Source organism: Atractosteus spatula, chromosome 23 (assembly GCF_055471065.1).
Source record: "Atractosteus spatula isolate fAtrSpa1 chromosome 23, fAtrSpa1.hap1, whole genome shotgun sequence".
NCBI classification, from domain to species: domain Eukaryota; kingdom Metazoa; phylum Chordata; class Actinopteri; order Semionotiformes; family Lepisosteidae; genus Atractosteus; species Atractosteus spatula.
Window position 1 is genome coordinate 2,336,649 of NC_142728.1, and position 23,290 is coordinate 2,359,938.

Sequence of the window (23,290 nt, forward strand, 5' to 3'; positions counted from 1 at the left end):
AATGACTCCGTTGAAGCCTGGAGTTCAACAGCAGAAGCTTTTGAAAAAAAGTTCCGCATTGAGTACTACACGGCATCAAGGAAAAATGAGAGGTGCAAATATGAACCAGATTTGAGGATACCCATTAAGTTTTAATTCGATAAGTACAGCAGTTCCCAAGATAGAGGTAGTTTTAAGTTCGAGAACAAATGTGATGTCTGTCATTGTGGTTTAAGCAGAATGTCATTTTGAAATAAATTAATTGTCATTGTGATTGAAAGGATTCGCACCTACCACATTGGGAATTAATTGGCTAAACCATTTTTGCTATAGAGTGCTTTGCAGTACAAGATACATATAAAAAATGGTGGGCATGAAGCATATTTCATCATACTGTAATAGCACTGTAATTAAAACGCTACCTCCCAAATTAAGAGTTAAGTGGTGACAGTTTCTGAAGAGCAACTAGTGTTTCACCAAGCAAACTTCTGATAGACAATTCTTTTGATAGACTAGCTCACACCATCACCACACCCCCATTTTGAAAGGGTAATATGCAGATCGAACCACCGTTGCCAGCCTTGTTTGAGATTCCTGGGAGTTTCTTTTTTAGATTTTTGGATGGTAAACATTTGCTAAAAACTAGATAACTGTATTAGTGGAAATCTGCTTCTTCACAAAAGAAAAAATCAAGCAAGCCGAGTTTGATCTGACTTTTCACCAACAATCCAATTTTTAACGTTTGGAAATATTACAAATTCATCACAACCCTTTTCAGCAGAACAGTTTTACTTTCACAATCAAATTTCAACGTTTTCTAAGGACTAGGATATTAACAAACAGGTTGCACAAACAGGCTCGTATTCATACACAGGCTTTAATAGTAAAATGTAGCCTACAGTTCACCACCATCGTGATATTATAAATACAGCACGCATTAGAATACCACAAAGTAAGTGGAAACCAAGACACAAGTTACAAGTACTTTCAAGATGTGTCCATTGTTTGTACAATTTCCTCCACAACTTCCAGGTCCAACGGGGTGATAGCCTTTGTCAGAACTCCCGTCGTTCCCCTTTTGTACTTGTAGCTACCAGATCTGTTCAAATAAAGCAAAAGACGTCACTCAAGCCTTGCTGTCCTAAATATGAAACACTCACTGAAATAACTGGAATATCTACAATTTCGGGATGATGAGGAACCACAAAACCAGACTATTTATAAAAACAAGTGTTTAGACAGTGACAAGAACGACCTCAAAAGCTTTTAAAACATGTAAGTATGGTTAGAATGCTACAGGTTAAATGTGTTAATATCCACCATAGGAATGCAGGTACACTCCAAACATTAATTGTTAGGCTAAAAGCATCTACAGATCACACTATTTGTACTCACTTTGGCAGGGCTTCAAGTTCCCTTATTTATAAAAGAAAACAATTAAAGTAAATGTTTGCACGTAACATGCGTTATTCCCTATATCATTTGTGAAATCTAAATACAGTAGGATCTCGACATCTGCGAATTTGCTTGTTTGCGATTCGGTCTGGCCAATGGAAGAAGAGCGGGGTGAAACTGAGCCGAGGGTTGTTCAGCTCAACAGGCTCGGATCGTGAAATGAATCCGTGAGCGAGACTCCCCTTGACCCCTGTCCAAATACCCACTACCCAGCGTCCGCATTTCAGCGTGGTCTCGTTTTTGTATTATAATGTGCGCTCCCGGTTCTGTGTGGAGGCACGGAGGATGACAGGCTGGAGACGACTTGACACTGGCAATTTCACTGCCATTTTCGTTACAGTGGGCCGTGTTGGATCATGCAGAGAAAGAAACTGCAGGCATCCACTGGACGCAGAGGAGGGATTCATGTTGTTTATTTTAGCTGATCACTATACGTTTGTGATTACTGTGGTTTGTTTTAATCAATGTTATTTTAATTCACTTAAAGCCAATGCATTAGTACTTAATGCAGTGGGAGGCTTACTTTTGTCTTTTACCCACAAATACTAGATACTCAAGTACACTTGGCAATGGTGGAGGAGTGGACTTGGTTATTTAAGAATTTGGCTATTTGTGACGGTTCTGTGCAGTGAACCTTCGCAAGTGTCGAGACCCTGCTGTAATTAAAATGTCACAAGAAAGAGCTGACCCTTTTTAGACCTTCTTTAATATTTTGAAATAATACAGGGCCAGATTTTATTTTGTAATACCCTAGTAGTGAGTGAAGAACCTAGATTTAAGCATTCAATTCTCGAAGGTGGCACAAAATATTTTAGAAACCTGTTAACAATTTCCACTTCTATCACAGAATCGTACAATACAGACCAAATGCATTACAATCTCACCATGCACCTTCTTTGTAAGTTAATGTGGAGAGAATCAGGCAAAAAAACATGCCATTACAGGAAAGCATAACCGTTTTGAAATATAAAATAAAAATAAAAGGAATCTCACCTAACACCCTTTTTGTTGGCCTCATCATGAGGACGTAAATAGTCAACTTTGCCTTTAGTAATGACACAGAGATCAATGTTGCTGCCGGAGCCTAAGTCGTTGAAAATTCCTGCTGCAATCGCATCTCGGACCAACTGCTTTGCTTCTTCTTCCTAAGAAACAGACAAAATAAAGTTAACATTTATGAAACCTCATGAAAAATGCCATAGCGTGTTTAGATGGAACTGGAACAAATACAATTCTGATCATCATTCATCCATGCACTTCCTCAGTTCAATTAATTCAATAGTTAAGAGCTGGATGATTCTGCCATAAGTGATAGTAAAATGTTTATCTCATTGTATTTAGCGTGAAAAATGCAATAAATTAACAATGATCTAGTTTTTAGGGATGGGGGCAGGTGGACCACACAATGTAATCTTGAAATGTACATGAATTATCTTGGTACACTTTAAATGTTGGCTTAAAATATGAATTAATGAAAAGTTTATATGACTAATTTACAAGCACACAAGGGAAAAAATAACCCTTGGTTCAGTTTCCATCAGTGCCAATTACATTAAAATTTAATACTTCTTATCTATTAACTTAGATAAGGGTGAGAGAAAAAAAATGAGGTAAGTATTCATTAAACCATAAACTAAGTACAAACTATACAGCACTGGCACAGAAGGAAAATATCAACTTCATTTGTCCTGGTATGCATATTTATGAACAATGGATTTAATTCCTGTGTAAGATGAAAAACTACATTTCGAAAAGCAAGGGCTCCCTCTATTGACAAATGAAGTTAAAAGCCCAAGGTTTTTTTTCCTGCCTATCCCTTTTAATTACTTAAAAAACAAATAAATATAATTCCAGGTGAAAACAGCCAAATGTTAAAGTGCTCACGACTTTATGATGAAGACAAATCAAACAGATCTGCATTGTTTCAGGGTGTTACCTGGCAAGAGTATTGTACAAATTATACAACACTTAACATGCTTACCATTTACACAGTTTTACACGGAAGCTTAAACCCCCATTGTCCGATTACAATAAAGGTACATTAAGTGCTGAAGATCAGAAGGGTTACAGAGAAGTGACGTGAAAAAGTATTGAACTAGCCACATCTACAACATCATTCTTATACATCTGTGGAATCACAGCATCTGCAAATGGCACATTAAAACTAGGAACCGACAACTGCTCATCTTTTTATCCTCTCTAGTTTAAGTCGGTAAACTCGGATTCCTACCCTTCCCCATCATACTGTTCACATGCTGACGTGATCACGTGAGTCACTCACCCTTTTCACACACTGCAGGGTCCGCCGTGCCTTACAGAATAAGCACCTAACAGAGCAGCAAAGATCACAGGCAAACCAGCAATATCTCAATGTGTGCTGTTCCACAGCAAACTGAAGATACCAGTACCCCAAACCCAGCTTTACCTGACTTGTTAAATAGATGACTTCATGACCACTGTAGAACACCAGCAGTGTCTTCTAGGTTGATATTGATGTATTAATATGAAGAAGCAAGAGGTCCTAAACTGAAGAGTTAAGGACAGCTGAAGAAGGCTCCACGGCCGAAACGTTGTGTTTTCTTTCTTCTCTTTTCAACATGGAATAACCCTATTACTTGTTCCTTTGCAGCCTATGCATGCTGACGCAGCTCCCCACCTGAACTATCATATTACTATTGGCAGGTTAATAGGCAAATGAAGAATGCTCTTGTTTTTGGTGGCATTCCATGACAGCACACACCATGTCGGATAACGGCTCTGCGGCAAAATGGGAAAATGTCGATGTTTTGTGACATCCATCACAATATTTCGTCAATTGCAGCTGCACGCCTGATCACAGTTAAAGACAACCTGTATGAAATCATGATTTTAAGAAAATTTTACTTATAATTTTATCATATCTGTACCAACATGGCGTGGACCTGTTGTGTCAATTAACGTGCACACTATGAGCCTATGTTTATCACGTCACACACATTAAACATTAGCTCCAGTGCACAGTCAGTTACTACTTTGTTACTCTCCCCATTTTAAATTCTGCACAAACACTGATCCCTGATACACTTGACCAGTTTTAATCTTCATAAATATTTGCACAGATTCATAATTACCTTTTTGAAAAATGGATATGTTTTGCTTTGTATCCAGCTGTAATATGACTATTCTGCACCGTGACAGACTCGAGGGAAAAAAGAAAATGTAAACACTGTAGATAAGCTGTGGTGAAAGCAGGTTGAAGCTAATCATTTAAAATAATTAAACACTGAATATGAAGTCCTTTCATGATTGGACTAAGCAATCTGTGGATTAATTCCAGCCTTCTCCCCTGCTACAACTGTAGGTTTACTTTAAGAGAAAAAAATCTAAGAAACCATAAGAAGTTCAAGAAAATATTTTGAGGTTTGAATCCTCATTTTAAATTGGGGTTTTCCTCTTTCACAGTTAAAATAATATGGTCAACCAAGGCAAAAGTGGCAAATAATCCTGTATCTGCTATGAGTTATCTTCCCTATGCATTACATTCTACGTATTCAGGCATCTTTTACAGGAGTGCTCCAACTTCAGCTCTTTTGAGCATTCCCAGAAGGGGATCTTATATGTATTGTTCAATGAGCTGCCGCTGGCTACACTTTCTCAACAGCTTAGATCTCATAAACTATTTAGGTAGACACTTAATTCTTGCAGATGACTAAATGCCTATGGGCAATAGTTTCCTAGTGTAGGTAAAGGTGGCCAGAACTATAAGGGCTGACTGCTAAAATTAACATTTTCTTATAAAAGCCATATAGTCTCACCAATTTGTTTAGATACGGTTTCATACAATTTAAATTTAATAGAACCAAGGCAAAATATTTCATTATCGCCGGTATTGGGGAAAAGCCTGTCTAGCGCTGCCTAGCCTAGATATACCCACAAGACTTTTCTATATGCAGCCACTGAGGTGCTACAAATTTGTTTTGAAAAATGATTACTTCATATACGACTAAACAATGAATATTCTCTTGCTTGAACAATAAAATCTAACATTTCCAGTTAATCTCTGCCATTCTTCTAAATAAAATGACTGCTAGCTTGCTAGTCAAAACAATAAAAAAACATACTAAAATGTAATTGTTGAATATGAATGCGTTTCATTTATCATTTTAATCCATCTCTGTGGGCCACCACTTCAATTTATGCTGTCATGACATTTTTCACACTAAGGAACACTTCTCAATGTGCATTTCCTCTGGCTCAGTACTCTCTAGAGTAAAGAATTTGATGACAACATACTGTTTGATATTTGGTTTCAATATTTATTACAGTTACCCTGAAAAAGACCAACCTAAATAAGCAACAGTGGAACAAAGCAATCTAGAATACTCTGACTGGGCCATGAAAGGCGTTTCATCGTATACCAAAATGAGCTACGAAATGCCTTCTTGGTATAAAGTTAAGAATTTCTGCCTTAACAACCTCGCACATGCTTGTACACTGAAACAGTGGCGTTAAAATATATCCTGTGTATTAACAGATTAGAACTGCATTCTGCTTTTGTCGACTAATAAAAGAATTTGAGACAGGAAAATGTCTTTATTTTGTTCATTTGCAGTCATGCTAAAAAAGGTTCTGGGGCTATTTTAAAATTGTTTACAAAATGAGCGTCTCGCGACAAAGTATTACCTGAATGCCGAGTTTAATTTTCATTGACAATTTATTTTATTGATTTTTTTCTAATTATTTATCGATTGAATTTGAATTCTATGACATCCTAAGAAGTTAAAACAAAGCTGGGGAAACACAGGGGTTTTGCACAAACATGGACATATTGCTGATGCAAACACGTGTGGGTTGAGAACTGGAGACTTTTTTTGGAGTAACGAGAAAAATTTGGTGCACACCCCGATCTAATGCTATATAAAGAAAACAAAATCAGACACTGGAATTCTGTTCATGTGGAAGAGTTAAGAGAATTACAACTGCTTACAAGACAAAAAGAATTGAATATGTACACAAGGAGCTTTGCTTGCTAGGAAGTATTTAAATGCTCGTATTTGGAACAATTACACCCCTTCTCAACTAGTCCTTTGACCCGCATTGTGACGTAGTTACCTGCAGTTTAAAGACTGTTCAAGTGGGCCTAACGTGCCAGTGGTCGTCTGTATTTGATGGTGCACCAGATCAAATCACATGTGTACCGTGTACTGCGGGGACAAAAAGAGTCAAGCAACTCCGTCTGTGTTACAGTCTGGGCAAGGAGACCATGAAGCCCATGTGTGGACTGTCTTTAAACGGACGTCCAGGGATTCCATCACGCAGAACAGGAAGGAGTTGGAACCCGGAAGACAAATTATGTGCATGTGTGTTATCAACCTGTATGTAGAAAAAAAGAGATGATCCTAAAGTATTAACCCTACAGCTATACTGTGACTGCGGTTCGAGATTGCAGGGAAAAAAAGGCTTTTGCTCCACGTCTGAGTCTATTTTCAAGCGATTTTGCTGTCATGTTTAGTCATATTGATTCTCATAACCCGGCTTTATGCAAAAATGTAAAAATGTGACAAAAACGTTATTGAAAGACAGGTATTTTCCATTTAAAAGTTTGAGGACCACCGCCTTGATTTTCAAGAACCTGACTCCAGACAGTCTGTGTTTATAGCACAGAAAAACATGTAATAGTTTCTAGGAGCCTGCTTCTAGTAACCTGGGAGGGTAAGTCTCCAGGGTTCCTCGCTTTCTTCTTTAAACGACTTTACACCAAGAGTGATGTACTTTATAACCAGTCAGCTGTGACAAGCATCCCTTTATAGTGCTATCTGTTCATTTCCATCACTGCATCACACAATGTGTCCCAGGACTCCAATGTACAAGTCCATTTACTGGTACATGACAAATGGGCAGCGCTTGTGAAAGGCACAAAAAGGTCCGGACTGGCCACGTAACAGTCACAGCAGCTGCAATTCTGCACTCTGGGACAAACCATCCCCAAGCAAAGTTCATTAGACTGGCCAATAATGTCTCTCCTTAAATGCCGTCTTAGGAATAACACGGCATGGGACAGAATAAATAACGCAGAATGTATTTCGAATGTGAAATGGGGTTTGATAAATTATTTATTGTATGGAAGACCGTCTCCATTTAATATTGAATCTGCTCATAGCATCCTTAAAAGATGATTTATGTGTTGTATTGCTAGTGCACTTTATAGCAACCCAATGTAGCTGTATCGTCTATGGAGATTTAAGGTAGTAGTTTAAACTGTCACTACTGTATCACAGGACAAAGAGAATGAATTAAATCTTTCCTTTGGAGAATTGCTACAGCATTTTGTTACATCTTAGAAACTGATAGATTACCATTATATCCGGCGAGATGTGGGTTTTGATTACTTCTAGAGACGCACAACTACCAGCCGAGTTACTTAAGTTTTACATTATGACCTGAGAACACCCCTAGGCCTTTGCTGAGAAAGAAAGAGCACAAAGCACACACAGCAAAATGTGAACTCACACTCCCATTCTAAAACGCTTGGTAATACACAGGCATTTGCAGTTTGGAAACTGTTTTTCCTTTAAAAATTGATGATAACTCTACTTCACCTCACTATGGGGAAACTGTTTTATTTGGACCATGTTGCACGTACTAAATAACAAATAAAAAGCTACTGTTTTAAGTATCAGAAACTAAAAATCCAGCCAACTTGTTAACAGGATATCATTTAAGGTATCGTTCTTTTCAGACAAGCCAGCATGTGTATCCTTTCTTCAACTGCAAAACCAATATTCAGAAAGAAGTGTAATCCTCAGAATGTTTTTTTTTGTTTCATTTTGGGGGGGTCGAGAGGGGTCCGGGAATCAGTCCCAACAAGATTAGAATTGTTTTATTAAAAAAAAATGAATAAAACTAAAATGATTAAAAAAAGACTAATTTCTGTTGAATTTGGACTAAAATACCTAGATTTCCCTGGAAAGGACAGAGTTATCAGTCACAGTCCATTCACGAGGATTTATTTAGCGCATTCAATTGGGCTGGGCTTGCTTTTTTTAGCATCTCCTCCTGTTATGCCCACCATTTGGTAACGGCAAATTACTGTTCACCCTCATTCAGTGCTACAACCGCGCTCCAGCCCTGGAGAGATGAAGACAATATACACGTGTCCTCTGAAATGTGCATTGTCAAGCCATCTGCTTCTTTTAGCACTCTGCACCCAGCGCACAAAACGGCAAAGCTGTTATGCCGGGGGGGGGGGGGGGGGGGACTGACATAGCTCAAATTAATACCGCTATAAAGCTGCTGCTGTGCGGTGAGGGTTCCCCTCATCAGCTTCAATGGCACTCGTCCAATTGTGCACCTATTCTAGCAACCCCTGACCAAAGTTGACAAGTGGCATAGCCTAAACTCAAACCAGTGACCCCCTGCGCCATAGCATGCCAAGGCTTTTATCAGAAAAGAAAAGCCATGCGGAAGCCCGTTAAATAAAAACTCCCCAGTCAGACTTAGAACTCGCTAAAACGCTGAACAGAAGAAAAGAACTCATCGCGAGTTAATGCTGGATTTTCATGACATCCTTGGAGAGTAAAAAAAGAGGAGTGTCACAGATGTCCAAGCATGCTCCCCAAAATAAAAGCTGTAGCGCCATAGGAAAAATGGCTAAGCGCTAGTAATTAAAAATGTCAAATTTAAGGTTGATCAACTACATATCTGCTCGTGAAATTACTATGCATTTCCGACAAAACAAAAAGCAGATACTTTCATTGTTATTACTGCTACAAGCGGTGGTCTTAATTTGCAATCTGTCAAAAGTATTAAGTGTGGTCTTTTCAGTAGTCCTCTCCATCCACGATCCACCTCAGATTCTTCCATTAGAGTAGCATTGCCCAATACTAGTACTGCAGTACTGGAGTAGTCCTCTCCAACTGAGTACTGACAAATTTGTAAATGGTTTTCTGCACTCAGAACCCAGGACTCGATTCTGTGTGTCACTTTCAAGAAATAGTCTGCTCGTTATTTTGCTCCAAAGTATTTTAAAATGGTTGTTAAAGAGCTGTTGAGAAATTCTTTCAGCAAAGATATCCAGGAGTTGGTGAGGAGACACAAACCCGGGATCTGGGGCTGGTTTCAGGGTAATTTCTAACCTTGTTCTACTATTTAAAAACAGGTTTTAAAGTTCTAAACAAACAGCTCAGTTTTAGAGCTCTATGAGCAGAAACTAACACAGTTCAGATGGAATGAAAATCAGAAGAGATTGGGTGTATTCCAAGACCAGGATTGGGAAAAAACGAAATAGAGGATTACAGCAATATAGGCTCAGGGCACAAATACACACCGGATGGGACACCAGTCACTGGACACAGCAAAATTCTGCGCATAATACCCGGCAGAATGGAAGGCGAGTGGAGTCTTTTTGCTGTGATTTTTAGTGGGTTTGTGTTGTGTTGATAAAATATACACATGTACAACTTAAGCAAGTTTTTACGTCTGCTTCTGATTGGTCATTAATTCCATTTGTGGTCCACTACAAATAGTAATGCAATAACATAAAACAATAAATGCTAAAAAAAAATAAAAGAGGGCTTTAGAAATTCTTTTTTTAAAAAACATGTTCAGAATTTAAATACTTCACTAAGGCTAGATGGCACGAACCCCTCATTTAGTATGAAGCTAATACCTACCACAGAATATTAGCCTCTAATTTGAGACTAACAGCTAGGTACTAGAGAGCAGCTTGAGGCAGAAGCGATACATTTTTTTGCTGTATGGTCTAACCGTGCAGTCTAGCATCTAAAAATATCAACATTATGTACTACATACTTTCAATGTTAATGTTTTCATAATTCAAACCTAATGCTACACATGCTAATATTGGTCCCTGAACTACACAGAGAGCTATATTTCAACAATGCGGATATGCATGAAGTTACCAGATATGAGCACCACACAAGTACAAAAAACCGTCTTAATATTTCATGCCAGTATTAAATATGCCAGAGCTTCTATTCAACATCTGCTGTCTTTAGGGGAATTTAACCCCCAGGAGACCTGTTTGATCTGTAATAGGGTAGTATACTGAATTAATCACCAGTTTATCTTATTTTTTAATTAAAATAACAGTTTCAAAACACCACTTACATACATTTCTAATATTCCCTTACTTATTGTTAAATTTGTAATTGCGAATTTTTAACATGAAACTTTTGAGATCTATGAAAAGTCTTATTAGAAACCATAAAACACAGTCCTAGATATCAGGACACACATGTAGTTATTATCCATAAAAGAAAGCAGATTCATAATAGAATTCAACAGTACCATAAGCAAAGTTTATCTGATTGAATAAAGAGATATATTGTAAGTTTATCACAGCTAAGCACTCTGGACAAAGAACTTCAAGCAAGCGGACACTTAACTAATCCCTTGTCTCAAAACAATACAAAGACGGTTATTGTATTAAGAATAAAAAAAAAATTACGAACAAGGGGAGGTCAGTCAGGCCATCTAGCCTATTATACTGTATGTAATTGACCGAAGGATGTCATTCAGCCACATACGAACTTAAAATAATGTAGCATACTCTACAAAATTAAACTTAAAAAAATGAAAACCAGAATGAAAGATTATGCAAGTAATTCTGGGAAACAGTCACAGGTCAAAAGTAAAAAAAAAATCTAATTTGATTAAATCTTATGTTTAGGACTATAACGTGGATGAACTTCAGACATTAGCTTTCTGGAACAACACTCCAGTTACAATACAACACTACAGCTTTTCTAAGGCTGACTGCAACCGAGCAGGAAGACCTTGTGTGGATGGGAAATTCTGAGTCACTGATGGGTTGCAGGCATAGAATCTTTTTCAGGAATTCCATGAAAATGGAATCAGTTGAGGAAAGCCTGTATAACATCAAGGGTGTCCCGTTCTGACACTAGGTTTAAAACTTGGCTTAAAATTTGCACCGTCAACATTTGCTTCATGCAGGATCTGTGGGTTCAGTGCATTATAATCTTTTCTCCGATACATAAAATAAGTATACGTGCACTACAGTACAGCAGCAACACTGGGAAATGTTACCAAAAACCTTCTCTTTAACAATTACTTTTTGTGTATCATTATTAATATGACTGTTTCTCACGAGAAGTCTGTATATGCCTTAGTTTGTAAGCCTCAGAGTTTTATGAATAGATCCTTTGGACTAGTAATGATCAATGTTTTTTGATGTAACAGGCTTTCGTCTTAAAGAACTAAGAAAAATCAGAAACTTAGGTGAAAATTATGAACTATCACAAGAGAATCAATTCAATACTAATACCCTTTAAAGTAATATGGTTACGGTTTCATAAATTCTACACCATCTTACTTTATTTACCAAAGTAATGGTGTGTTTTAAAAGGGGCTTAAGGCAAATTCATGTTCCACGACAGTGCTATAATTTGAACATATATACTAGGGTGTAATTCTCTTTTCTTGAAAGAGAAAATCCCTCAACATTTCGTTATGATCCTCTCGATGAGTGGAAGGCTGGAATATTTCTTTCTACACCTCAGCTGCACAGTCAAACAAAAACTGGAGCGTCTCGCCACACAACACACACATTACCAACAATGTACCAATACTAAGACAAATTCTCTAACACAACCAAGTAAAAATACGTTTGAATGTGGTAGAAATACAAAAAAAAATCTATCCTATAAAAATTAATTCTAATGCCTTTTCAGCACTGGGCTATAAACAATGGAACTGGTGATCTTCTCATGGGCATACCAGTTTGTCATCGACTTCCCTTTTTCTCTGCTGACTGCTGTCTCAATTCAGCAGGAAAACCTCCCAGTGAGTGGTCACCTTCCCACGGAGTCATTAAATCCCCCAATGTCAGATGGTGGGATTAGCCCGCAGGCTTCCCCACCTGAGCCCTCTGGCACAGACACTGGCAGTTTAGATCAACATCACAAATAAACAGCAAATTCATATGCAGCTTGTCATTGTACCCAGGCTCGCCATCAGACAGATGTCACCTAAGTACGATTGATGGAGAGGGGGGAGAGGGGGGGAAAAAAAAAGCCCTTGATGAACCTAATGCTCAACTCAGCATAGTTAAAACAATCAATCTTGTTAAATTTTATGACTAATAAATGCAGTCTACTATAAAATGAATTCCAAGGACAATTAACCGCCATTATTGTCCTATTCAACCGCAACACAACAAGCCAGCACCTAACAGGAAAAAAAAAAACTTTTTAAAAAAAAAAAATAACACTTCCACTTCTGGATGAAGCAAGTGCATCCGGATCTACCCAAGTTCGCCCACACTAAAAAGCAGACCGGCACGGCTTCCCTCCTACCCAACCATCTTTGCGGCTTCTGTTTTCATGCATTTCCAAAACCAAAAGGAAACATTTTATTCTCCTCTTAAGAGATCTAGATGCTAACAAAAACAGCAGAGCCTCAGAGATCAGCGGTTGTGAGTAATACGTCATCTCTGATATCCCCCCCCCCCCTTCCAATTTTTAAGTTTAAGGTAGATCTATAGCTGCCCACATGACAAATTAATATCATTCTGCAGTAGTTGTTTGGTACTTGGCATCACGGTTGTGAAGTGGCTTCAGGCCTTCAGGGCTGAAACGGCTCACATCTTCAGCAATCCATAAGTGTTCCTCTGGAGGCCAGCACTCTCCCCGTAATGAAATATGACTTCATAAATCAGGCTGCCGAAGTGGCACTTGTGCTCTTCACCATCTATCTTTGCGGCTGGTCTCTGAAGGGTGTTGGGTAGAGCTTATATCTCAGTGGAGCAACCGGGGACCAGGCCATCATATAGCTGGCATTGACAAAGCATGTGCTGCTTCAAGCCTAAAGACGAGGCTAAGGCAGTCAAAAAAAAAAAAAAGAAGAGGATCCTGCTGGTGCGAGCGTGCCTCGGGCAGTAGCAGAAGCTGGAGCGACTCATCTTCAAACGGCAGTGAGCCAGGGCTCTAGGAGCCTGCAGAAACTGGCTAAGCCCGAGGCCTTCATTTCGTTAAGTTGAACATCTTCAAAGTCTTGAAACATAACTGTAGGGCACAGCAGCTGCTATGGCAGATTTGATCCTCTCAGCTTTCAGCAGCTCACAACTTGAGATTCGTGCAAAAGAATTCTTCAAGTTGCCATTATTGCCTGTCACGGATTTATAAATATTGTGCGCTATCTGCTGTGGCAATCCTCTCATGGGACTCTGAAGTGTGCCAAAAGCATAACAGAATGAATAACAGTCCCATTCTTCAAATGAATGCTAATTTAAAAAAAAAAAAAAAAAACTTTGTTCACATATTGATGCGCCCGGCAATCAACTTCAATAGCACCAACGATACAGCAGAGAAGGGAACCCCGATTATTTTTTCAACAGTATTCAAATGCTGCTTTCATTAGACTGCATTAATTAGATTCCTAATGCTAATTTGCAAGTCGATACCAGAGGCTCCAGGACAGTTTGCCTTTGAATTGCACCCCTGTGATCTCGGGGTCTTGCAACACACCACAACCCTTTGCCAGTGCGAGCCAGGCTTCCTGACAATTAGTACAAAAGGGATTAATGTTGAATTTGATAGATAAATTATTCATATTCTCCCAACTTAAATAAATCATAATTCTAGAGGTTTTAACTTTTTACCCTCCTCATCAATGTAGCGCATTACAAAAGTGACCAGGATGCTTTTCTACACCAGCTTTCCTTCAGCTACAAACTAATAAGTACAAGGTGTCGTGCAAAAAAGGACATTCATGGCATCCCAAGTTAAAAAAGTAGTCCAGCACACTTTTTCGGCTACGCTTGACTTTAAAGTCAAACGTTTGGGACAAAATGGTGGTTCCTAAGAAAGTAAAGTTAGATGTTCCCTCATTCCAGCCCTTTCGGTTCGTTCAACAAGGACTGTACATGTTTGTGCTCCATGAAACCCAAGGAACTCAAGAGTTTCAGGATCTCTGAAACACCTGAAGCTACTGACTGCGATCACAATATCATGACCTGCTGTGCCTTCCAGTGAAATCTGACTGAAAATACTGGCATTTCCACTGCTCTCACTCACCTGTTAGCAGGTATTTTCACTCATGAAGTTAGCACTTTGTCTATCCTGTTGGAGGCTAAAAACAGAGGCTTTAAGCATCAAGCTAGAAGCCTGAGATTGGAGAACTCCGCAAGGATCACACTATATGGGAAGGTGTATATTAATTTAAGACATTATCGTATTTTAATATAACATTTTTATAAATAAAAAATTTAGCAGGGCTATTACTCGCATTAAAAAAAGAATCAATGGCACAAAATCCGTAAAAACAGGTGCGGGAGCTAATTCTTGGCACGCCCCTTCTGAAAGGTTGCCGAACCCTGATTTACTATGACTAAGTAAATGTACTGAAAACTGCAAGACATTACAGCTAAAAAAGTTTTCTGGGTTAGAATTCAAGTGGCTCTATTCCAGTTGGATGCTTAACAAATGTAGTGAGAAATGTCACCTAGAGATTTTCCACGAGAACAATAATCACTTCCGTGCAATAATATGCATATTCCAATATTTTAATACGATCCTGCACAAAAGTAAAAAAAAAGAGAAATATCAAAATAGGTTATAACTGCATTGTCATATTACAAAAGATTTTATCATCCTCATTTTATATGAAGGCGGGTGGAAACTATGAACCAGTTTTTGACTTGATGATTTGTTATACGGATGTGTCCTGCTCGATCATATTTTGTGACTGAAGCAAGTGTTTAGCAAAGCTTTGAACATTAACTGCACAGGTGTAGTTCAGTTTAATTTATTAGGACCATACTTAAAACATACAATTTTGCAAAAATTGCTGATCCCAAATCTATTAGCTTTAGATCGCAATTTCTAACAGTATATGGGCAATGCATTCCAAAACACTGTACTGCGGCAATCAGCACCTCTTCATGCAGCTAAATCATAGGACTTGGCGTTTACTTCATAGAACTATCATCTGCCAGGCACTGAGGCATAGCCCATCTGTTTTTTCCCCAAAATTCCCTCCAAAACTACAGAAGTGAACTATCTCCTGATAGTGAAGTATCTCTACTTCATAAATCAAAACGTGATTTTTTTTCTGCATCATTTCAAAATGATGATGCTACTCTGGAAACGTCCAGTAAGAAGGCCTTTCAAAAAATAAAATTGCTAGCAAAAACAGCAAAGATACCACCCATGCCCCCCTTCCTGCAACGTCACAGTTACGCCACTTGACTTACGTGACGTGCATTTAAACATTCCTTGTCAATACCAGAAGTGTCGGACCTGATATCAGAAGAAAAACAAGTTGTGAAATCATTTGATTTTATCATGGCATACTTAACTACAAAATACCACTGAGGAAACTTTAAACCAAGTTTTAAGAGAGTAGCCAGCAGCTATATCACCCTGCAACCCAGTGAAGCACAGCAGGTGTGAGCCTGGTCAGCAGCTGAAGGGGAGACCTCCCAAGAAAGCCAGGGTTGCTGCTGGAAGAGGTGTTAGTGGGGCCAGTAGGGGGCGCTCACCTTCTGGTCTGTGTGGGTCCTAATGCCCAAGTATGGTGATGGGGACACTATTAGGGGCCATTCCTTTGGATGAGATATAAAACCAAGATCCTGACTCTCCATGGTCATTAAAAATTACAGAGTGTTTATCAAAAAGAGTATGGGTGTTACTCCATTTCCCTGGCCTTTATCTGTCACGGTCTCCTAATAATCCTCATTTCTGAATTGACTTTATTGACTCTGTTCTCCTCCCCAATGAAAATTAATGTGTTGTGAGTGTACTGGTGCACTTTGGCAGCCATCACACCATCCAGGTATCTGCCACACACTGGTGGTGGTGGAGGGGAGTCCCCATTCCCTGTAAAGCGCTTGGAGCAGAGTGTCCAGAAAAGCTCTATTTAAGATTAAGGAATTATTATTAGTTTAAAAGAAAATCTTAAACAGGGGTGATCCTTCAATTCAATTCAGTTCAATTTCAGTTCAGTTTATTTGGCATATGCACAATGCAATGCTTATTTGCATGTTCCAATTACAAAGTCAAGGCTGATATCTAATTTAATGCACAATTAGGATGGAACACAACAGATATAAAATTGGACAAAATGATTTCTAAAGAGCAGAATAAGTTTTTGGAGAGAAGGACCACAAAGATATGAAATATTGACACAAAAACAGGCTTACTGGTGCATTCTGGTTAGTCATGTAAGGTTAATTTCCAAATTGGATAACAGTGCTTTGTTTATCATCAATTTTTTACTGCTTCTCATTGTGAAAGTGGCTGAGAACCAGTGGTCAATCGGTTCCTTTCGATCATCAATATTTAGATATGATCATAAGTGAATGGTTTTCCTAAAACAAGGCTTTATACTTCTAAAATGGACAAGATCTAAAAGAAAGCTTTAAAAGTGTCAGAGCCAACGCTAGTATCTTAATTAAATTCAACAGAATGTCATAGAAGTTCAGGAAATATGGACAAAAGTTTTAAAGCACAACAAAAAATAAAACTTAGGAATGGTGTGTCATATTAACAAAATTGGACCCGAGATTTCATGCACTTTGCAAGAACACCTATTTCTTGCGATACAAATGACAATGTGTTCTTAATAAATTCCACAAATAATTATGAAAATCTTAAAACTGATAAGGAGATGAATATTAATTTATCAATATCTTAAAGCCTGCGAAGGACTGAGAACCTGTCCAATCTATATCAATGCTTCCTGGAATAGGCTCCGGGCTACAAAGAATCTTCAATTTCCCTGGATAAGCGGTTATTGGAAGTGATGATGATAAATATCTTAGAGCTAAATATTTTGAAGACATTGCCAGCACTACAATTTTATACCACATTTCCAGAAGATTTTGGCTTTATATAACCAAATGTAGACAATTCATCCATTATCTACCTGCTTTATCCAATTCAGGGTCAAAAGGTGACATACAATATAAATTAATAGAACTCCATATTATAAGAACCTACTGTACAGTATAATCCATTCCTTTTCTGCCAGTGTATAATAACATCAAGTTTTCAAAGTCCCCACTCCTCTTTACACACTTAGGTTCTTTTGTCAGTGTGATATCTGTCCTAAAACAGCAGTGTAATGTGTGTGGAAGGTATTTATGAACATCCAAGAGTGTAGCTCAAGTTCTACATTCATAAAACTGAAAACAGGTTTAGAAAATGAAAAGTCAAATAACTAAAGTGAATGGCATCAAATGGCAATAATAATAATAATAAATTACTTACACTTCCACAGTGCTTTCGTGTATTATCCACTCAAAGAATTTTGACCTGACCAAGGCACACGCCTGCTTCGCTGCAGTGGGCTGCTGGGTGTATCACCAGTATTAGTGGTACCATTAGAGGTGTAGCAATAATATTCCTGCTATAAGTCAACACCAAGCACAAATGAGCTTTACTCATTTAAAGGCGTTTATCCCTCAAAGTCACCATACAAAGCAGGGCTGGTCACACCATGGAAATAAAGACAGTGTGGTTTATAAGAAACAGGGAAAAAAAAATTATATTCTTACCTCCATATCTTGTTTATATCGGTCCTCAAATACAGCCATTGCTGCCAGCGATCCAGAACCTAGAACAAAATAACATTAATTACTTGGCTAATAAACAGACAATTCATTTTAAGTTTCGTTTTTCAAACGACAGTGCCAAAGCTAGTTTCCTCTATATATAACTGATGCCTTTTCTGGGGATACATTAACAAGATGTTTCTGCTTCCAGTAACACTGAAATGGGAAGATACTATAATGGACTGACTCCAGAACCCCGAACACAGCCGATCCAGCATTTTAAGGGCATCAGTCTTTTATGGGAGCAAACCAGTTGTAAACAACAGAAATTTGAAACAAGTTTTAAATACTTTCATTTACACTAATAATACTTTCTAGTATACTAATGAGTCCAGAAAGCATGTACTTGATCCTGGGAGTACAGCACACCCAATGCAACAGACCCTGTGTGGCACGTGGGAGTTAACCAGCGCATTTGTAGAAAACACACACCCCTAGGTGAGCATGCAAACTCCACACAAAGACACTCAAAATGCAGAACTGAACTCGGGACCATGCAGCTTTCAAGCAGCAGTGCTAACCAGAGCACCAGTGTCACCTATTTGCATTCATTATTAAATCTAAATACTAATATCAAAGAGTGCATTCTTAATACACCTGCTTTTCATTAACTATAATAAATGCAAATAGAAATGTGAAAAACATGTTAACAAAACCATATTTAGAAGCAAATGCAGTACTCCATAAATAAGCAGTCTTTGTTTAACGTAACTTCTTTACTTAGGTTCAGGTATAACCTCACAAATGAATCAAAAAAAATAACCAGCAATCCCAACATCTCATGAGAACCCTATAGCTATGGGTTTGCCTTGCAGTCAAAAGGTCAAACCTGGAGAATGCCTAAAATTCAAACAGATAAACACATTTTTATGCTATTACAAAACATGGTGTGTGACAGAAGATAATGCAATTAGCCCAGCGTGAAAGCATTTATTTATGTCAAAGACTGAAAGGAAAAAAAATCTTTCAGGCATGTTTCCTTTTTATGTTGGCTATTAGACAACTTCACAGTGCTCCTTTTAAGCTGAAAAACGAAGACTAACCTCCATTTTTCAATCCAATTAGAAGGAAGTTTTTTGGCATTTATTACACTTTATGGTGTTTTGCATACCTCTATCCATTTAGGTAGTCTGCAAAGAGAGCAGTAGTTCCATTTGCCATGATTTGTGTATATCGCTTGACCACCTCTATAGCTCCATTCCGGTGGAGATGCAGTGATTAAGGAGTTTCAAATGGGATGCCCTGCTGTTTTATCAAGTCTGCTGAATCTATAATGAAATGAGTGGCTGACAGTGATGGTGCTTTGAGAAAATACAGACTACCTTATCTGAATCATTTAAGCAGACCCAATTATAGACCAGACCTAATAGGTAGAAACAGCACTTTTTAAAGAACACTAATCAATGAGCGTGGTAACAGTAATCTATTTGACAGAAACGCCTGTTAGAGAATATGGCTCTGGTTTAGGATCATTACACATTCTATACCCAATATATTATTGCAAAGAGAAAAAAAGAAGAAGCAGTGGGAAGCTGGAAGTGTGTACTGTATTATGGGCAATGACTGCTCATTTATGATGGCAGCAAAGCGCCTCATTCTCAATTTAATATTCAGTAGTTTGCAAAGCTTAACCCTCTTTCCCCCAGATCACGACTCAAAGAGTGAATGTAGAAGTGCATGTAATTCTACAAGGTGCTGTGAACACAAATGCACACAGAGTGGATAAAACAAGTGAAATCATGCAGCAAAGGGAGAGATTTGCAGAAGACTTTTATTACTTGTTTTCTTAAGCAAAGCAGGGTTTTTTTTTGCAAAAAGGTTTTAATGCTCACACATAAACAAAGGATATACAATTGTTACACATCTATTATAACCCGAGTTAAGAACTTTAGCAGTGGAAGCAAAATGTGTTTTAGTCTGTTAGCATAACAAACATCTGAATTGTTTATACATATAATTTTTTTTTGTACAGCTTGTGAGAATGCCTTTTCTGACCTAAGTTTTTTTTTTACAAAAGGTAAAAGAGATAAAAATGCAAGAAACAACTTGGGAATGAAATAAAAAAAATCAGCTGTCCCATGTAGTAATGTTATTATATATTCGATAAAGGAATCATCTTCCAAAAATGACATCACTGCAAACCCAGAATATGACTTCTTTTTAATTGCACCTGTATAAATGTAATGCCCAGTGTAATGCATTAAAGAAACAAAACTGAATGCAGTAGTCAAAATATTTTTTCTTTGCTTGACAGCACATTTTTTAAAACAAACGATGACAAGTCCTGCTTGAATACTGCACAGTGAGTCACCGAAAGGACTGGCCAACAGTCCCACAGGTCAAGAAGGCAGCAAGCAGTCCAAGTCAACCACTGCCAACTGCTCCAAGGGACAGAGAAAACAGACGACAGAGACAGGCAGGCAACAAGAGACGAGGCACCCAGGAGCTTCCAGGGGCTTCTGTGCCTTGTAATCATGTGGTAAGAAAAACTAAACAAGCAATAGTAAACACTTAAGAACAATACGTTTCATGTAAACATACTTCCCAACCCGTTACTGCTAAAGCATCAACTCATCTCTCAACTCTCTCCGCCCTCTTGGTTTGGCCAGCAAGAAGTATTAAAACACCTACAGAGGTTTCCCCAGACGTAGAGAGCAGCAGTTTTTTGGGTTATGCAACTTCCCCTCAAAAAAAAAAGTAAATTACTCTAAAAAGTTGATTTGCTGCAACTTCATATACCTAGTGTCATCATGTCATCTTGAGATTTAGATGAAAAAAAATGGCAATTTTGCAATTTGAAATCCTTGTAGGATTAATGCTTCACCACCTTTTCTATGGCTGCTTCATTGGAGAAAATAAATTCTTTAAAAAGTGGTGCCAAATCATATATAGCACAATATAATTTTATTTTAAATTACATATTGCTTGAGAGCTTCCAGCTACGTTGCCAAAGCAGTCTTAAACAAGCTTAGCATGGGTTTAAACTTTGTTCTTTTATTTTGATGGTATATTAGACCTGCATAAATAACCATCTGCAGCACCTCAGAACTAATGACTACTGAGGCCTACTCCAAATCCCAACCCCTGGGACTCAGGCCATGCCAGAGGCCACAAAGTCCGTGAAGTAAAAAGGTTTGTATTTAGCAACAGTATTCTCATAAAGCCAGTCTTAGCCATCTGGCATGTTAAGCTCGTCTGTTTTCAGAACCACCCCAAGTGTCACTGGACAATGCCCAGAAAATGTCACCCATTCTTTAAGTACTAAGGACAATAATGCAGTGAACCTTAGCTTGTTTCTAATAATATCTTAATCCCAGACATTATTCCACAAAGTACTACTCGCACCATTCTAGTCTTTCAGCAAAGCTCAAGATCTCACATCTTTGTAATTAATTATAATAATAATAATAATTGCTTAATTAAGACCCCATAGTAATTTCTACTAGTTTTTTTCTATTTTTCCCCACACATTTTCATTGATAGTGACTTATTGTTTCATTCATCTACACAATAGTGTTGAAAACATTGTTCCCAAAAACTGATACAAAACAGTAGAATTTCAAGATTCATTAAATTTCAGATTTCATGAGACAAAACCTTTTCATCTATAAAAGAAAATACGACAAAATACCTCCAGAACCATAAAAACGGCTTCTGCAACTCCACACCAGCAGCAGTCATACATAACTAGCATTTTTACAGAGTAAAATTACACAAGCGAATGTTTTGGTAAGTCTATACATTTTAACATATTCCAGCAGAGACGCAAGTCTGTCTTGCATAAAGATAGATCCCGTTATCTTGGTTGGTGCTCAAAAAGTAAAATAAGATTAACCTTTCTAATGCCACGCTAATGCACTCATCACACTCGTTAGTCTTGTTTTTACAGAGCAATTCAAATTACCCTATTAATATTCGAATGAGGAACATTTGAACAACTCTGACAGCATTACCTTGCCTTGTGTGATTATCAGTGTTATTGGAACTGGATTCAGATGAGCATTTCTTCTGCCATCGGGTTAAATTCCTACAAGAATATCTTTCTGAATCTATCCTGAAGATGATGATATGTTCTGCGAATAGCATTCTGACTCAATCCTCGTTATGTGATTATTCCACCCACTTATTTTAAGTAAACAATTGTCTCTTAAAGAGTTGTAGTGAGCTGAAGCCTGACTTGGCAATCACAGGGCACAAGACAAGATACAACTGGGATAGGATGCCACTCCACAACAGGGTACAAATACAAACAAAAGGGGAGGATTTAGAGATGCCAATTAACCTGGCCAACATGTCATTGGATTGTGTGAAGAAACCCAAACAAACCCAGAGAAAACCCAGGAAAACAGACATCCATGCTAACTCCAGACAAGCAGCATCACAGACATAACCATGAGGCTGCAGTGCTAACCGCCATATCGCCTCCGACGTCCATCATTTGCTTATGTTGATCAAATACAGAGGTAATAATCTGGCCATCAAAAAACGCACCAAACACATCAAGATAATAAAATAGTTTTAGCTGTGCGCTAGTGTACGCACCTATATTGCTCGTTATCTTACCAGCTGTAATCCACATTATATTTTCAACTCAATATCAGCAATTTACAGAATATCAGCATTCTTTTTCATGTCCATGTTTTTTTTTTTGAGGTAGAAATGACAGTAGTGTTAGTATTGATGGATATTCCAAGCATTGATTTTTTTGTTATTTAAAAAGCCTTGTTAAGACCACTTTTGCAGCATGAGAGTAATGGGCCATTTCGCCTTTTCCTTGACTGGAAAAGTTAGTCGCTCTACTCTGAAGTAATATCAGTCTGTACCTACGACTTGCTGCTGAAAGAGGCAAGACACTTTGTTACCAGTGAGATCTAAAGCGCTTAAGTGTCATCAATGTGGTTTGAATTTTACATGCTGCCTGGAAATATTTTAACACGTCCCATTCTAGCCTGAGAGTAGCACATACACTGCCAATTGCACATAACCTTGTGCAAAACAAATTTTCCCAAATAGACTCTAAAAGCAACGCTCACAATAATGGACAGGATCGGCAGCTACTAAGCTGCATGCAGACCCAGCTCTGACCTCTCACACGGCTCGCCCCAGAACAGGCTGAGCTCTGTGATCAATGAGTCGAACCTGGGCCATGTCACTAGCCAACGGCAACTGGGATTTCCCATGCGGCCACACAACTGACCGAGAGCCACCAAGGATAAAGTGGTAATAGGTCTCAGGGCTCTCGGTAACAGTCTGCAGTGTTGCCCGAGACGGCTTCACCTGTCT

General features: G+C 38.3%; 1 protein-coding gene across 2 annotated transcripts in view; it reads right to left on the bottom strand.

Annotated features, from left to right (window-relative positions):
• Window positions 1-837: 837 nt before the first annotated feature.
• psmb7 (proteasome 20S subunit beta 7) overlaps window positions 838-23,290 on the bottom strand; it is a 37,273-nt gene continuing 14,820 nt past the window's right edge. Inside the window, exons 6-9 of one of the 2 annotated variants that reach the window (XM_088940432.1) lie at window positions 17,951-18,009; window positions 2,428-2,579; window positions 1,375-1,395; window positions 838-1,078 (exon numbers count right to left, since the gene is read on the bottom strand). In XM_088940432.1, coding sequence (XP_088796558.1) covers window positions 967-1,078; window positions 1,375-1,395; window positions 2,428-2,579; window positions 17,951-18,009 — 344 coding nt within the window. In that variant the 3' untranslated portion in view covers window positions 838-966. The remainder of the gene's footprint in view (window positions 1,079-1,374; window positions 1,396-2,427; window positions 2,580-17,950; window positions 18,010-23,290) is intronic. The other variant, XM_088940434.1, reaches the window with a different exon arrangement.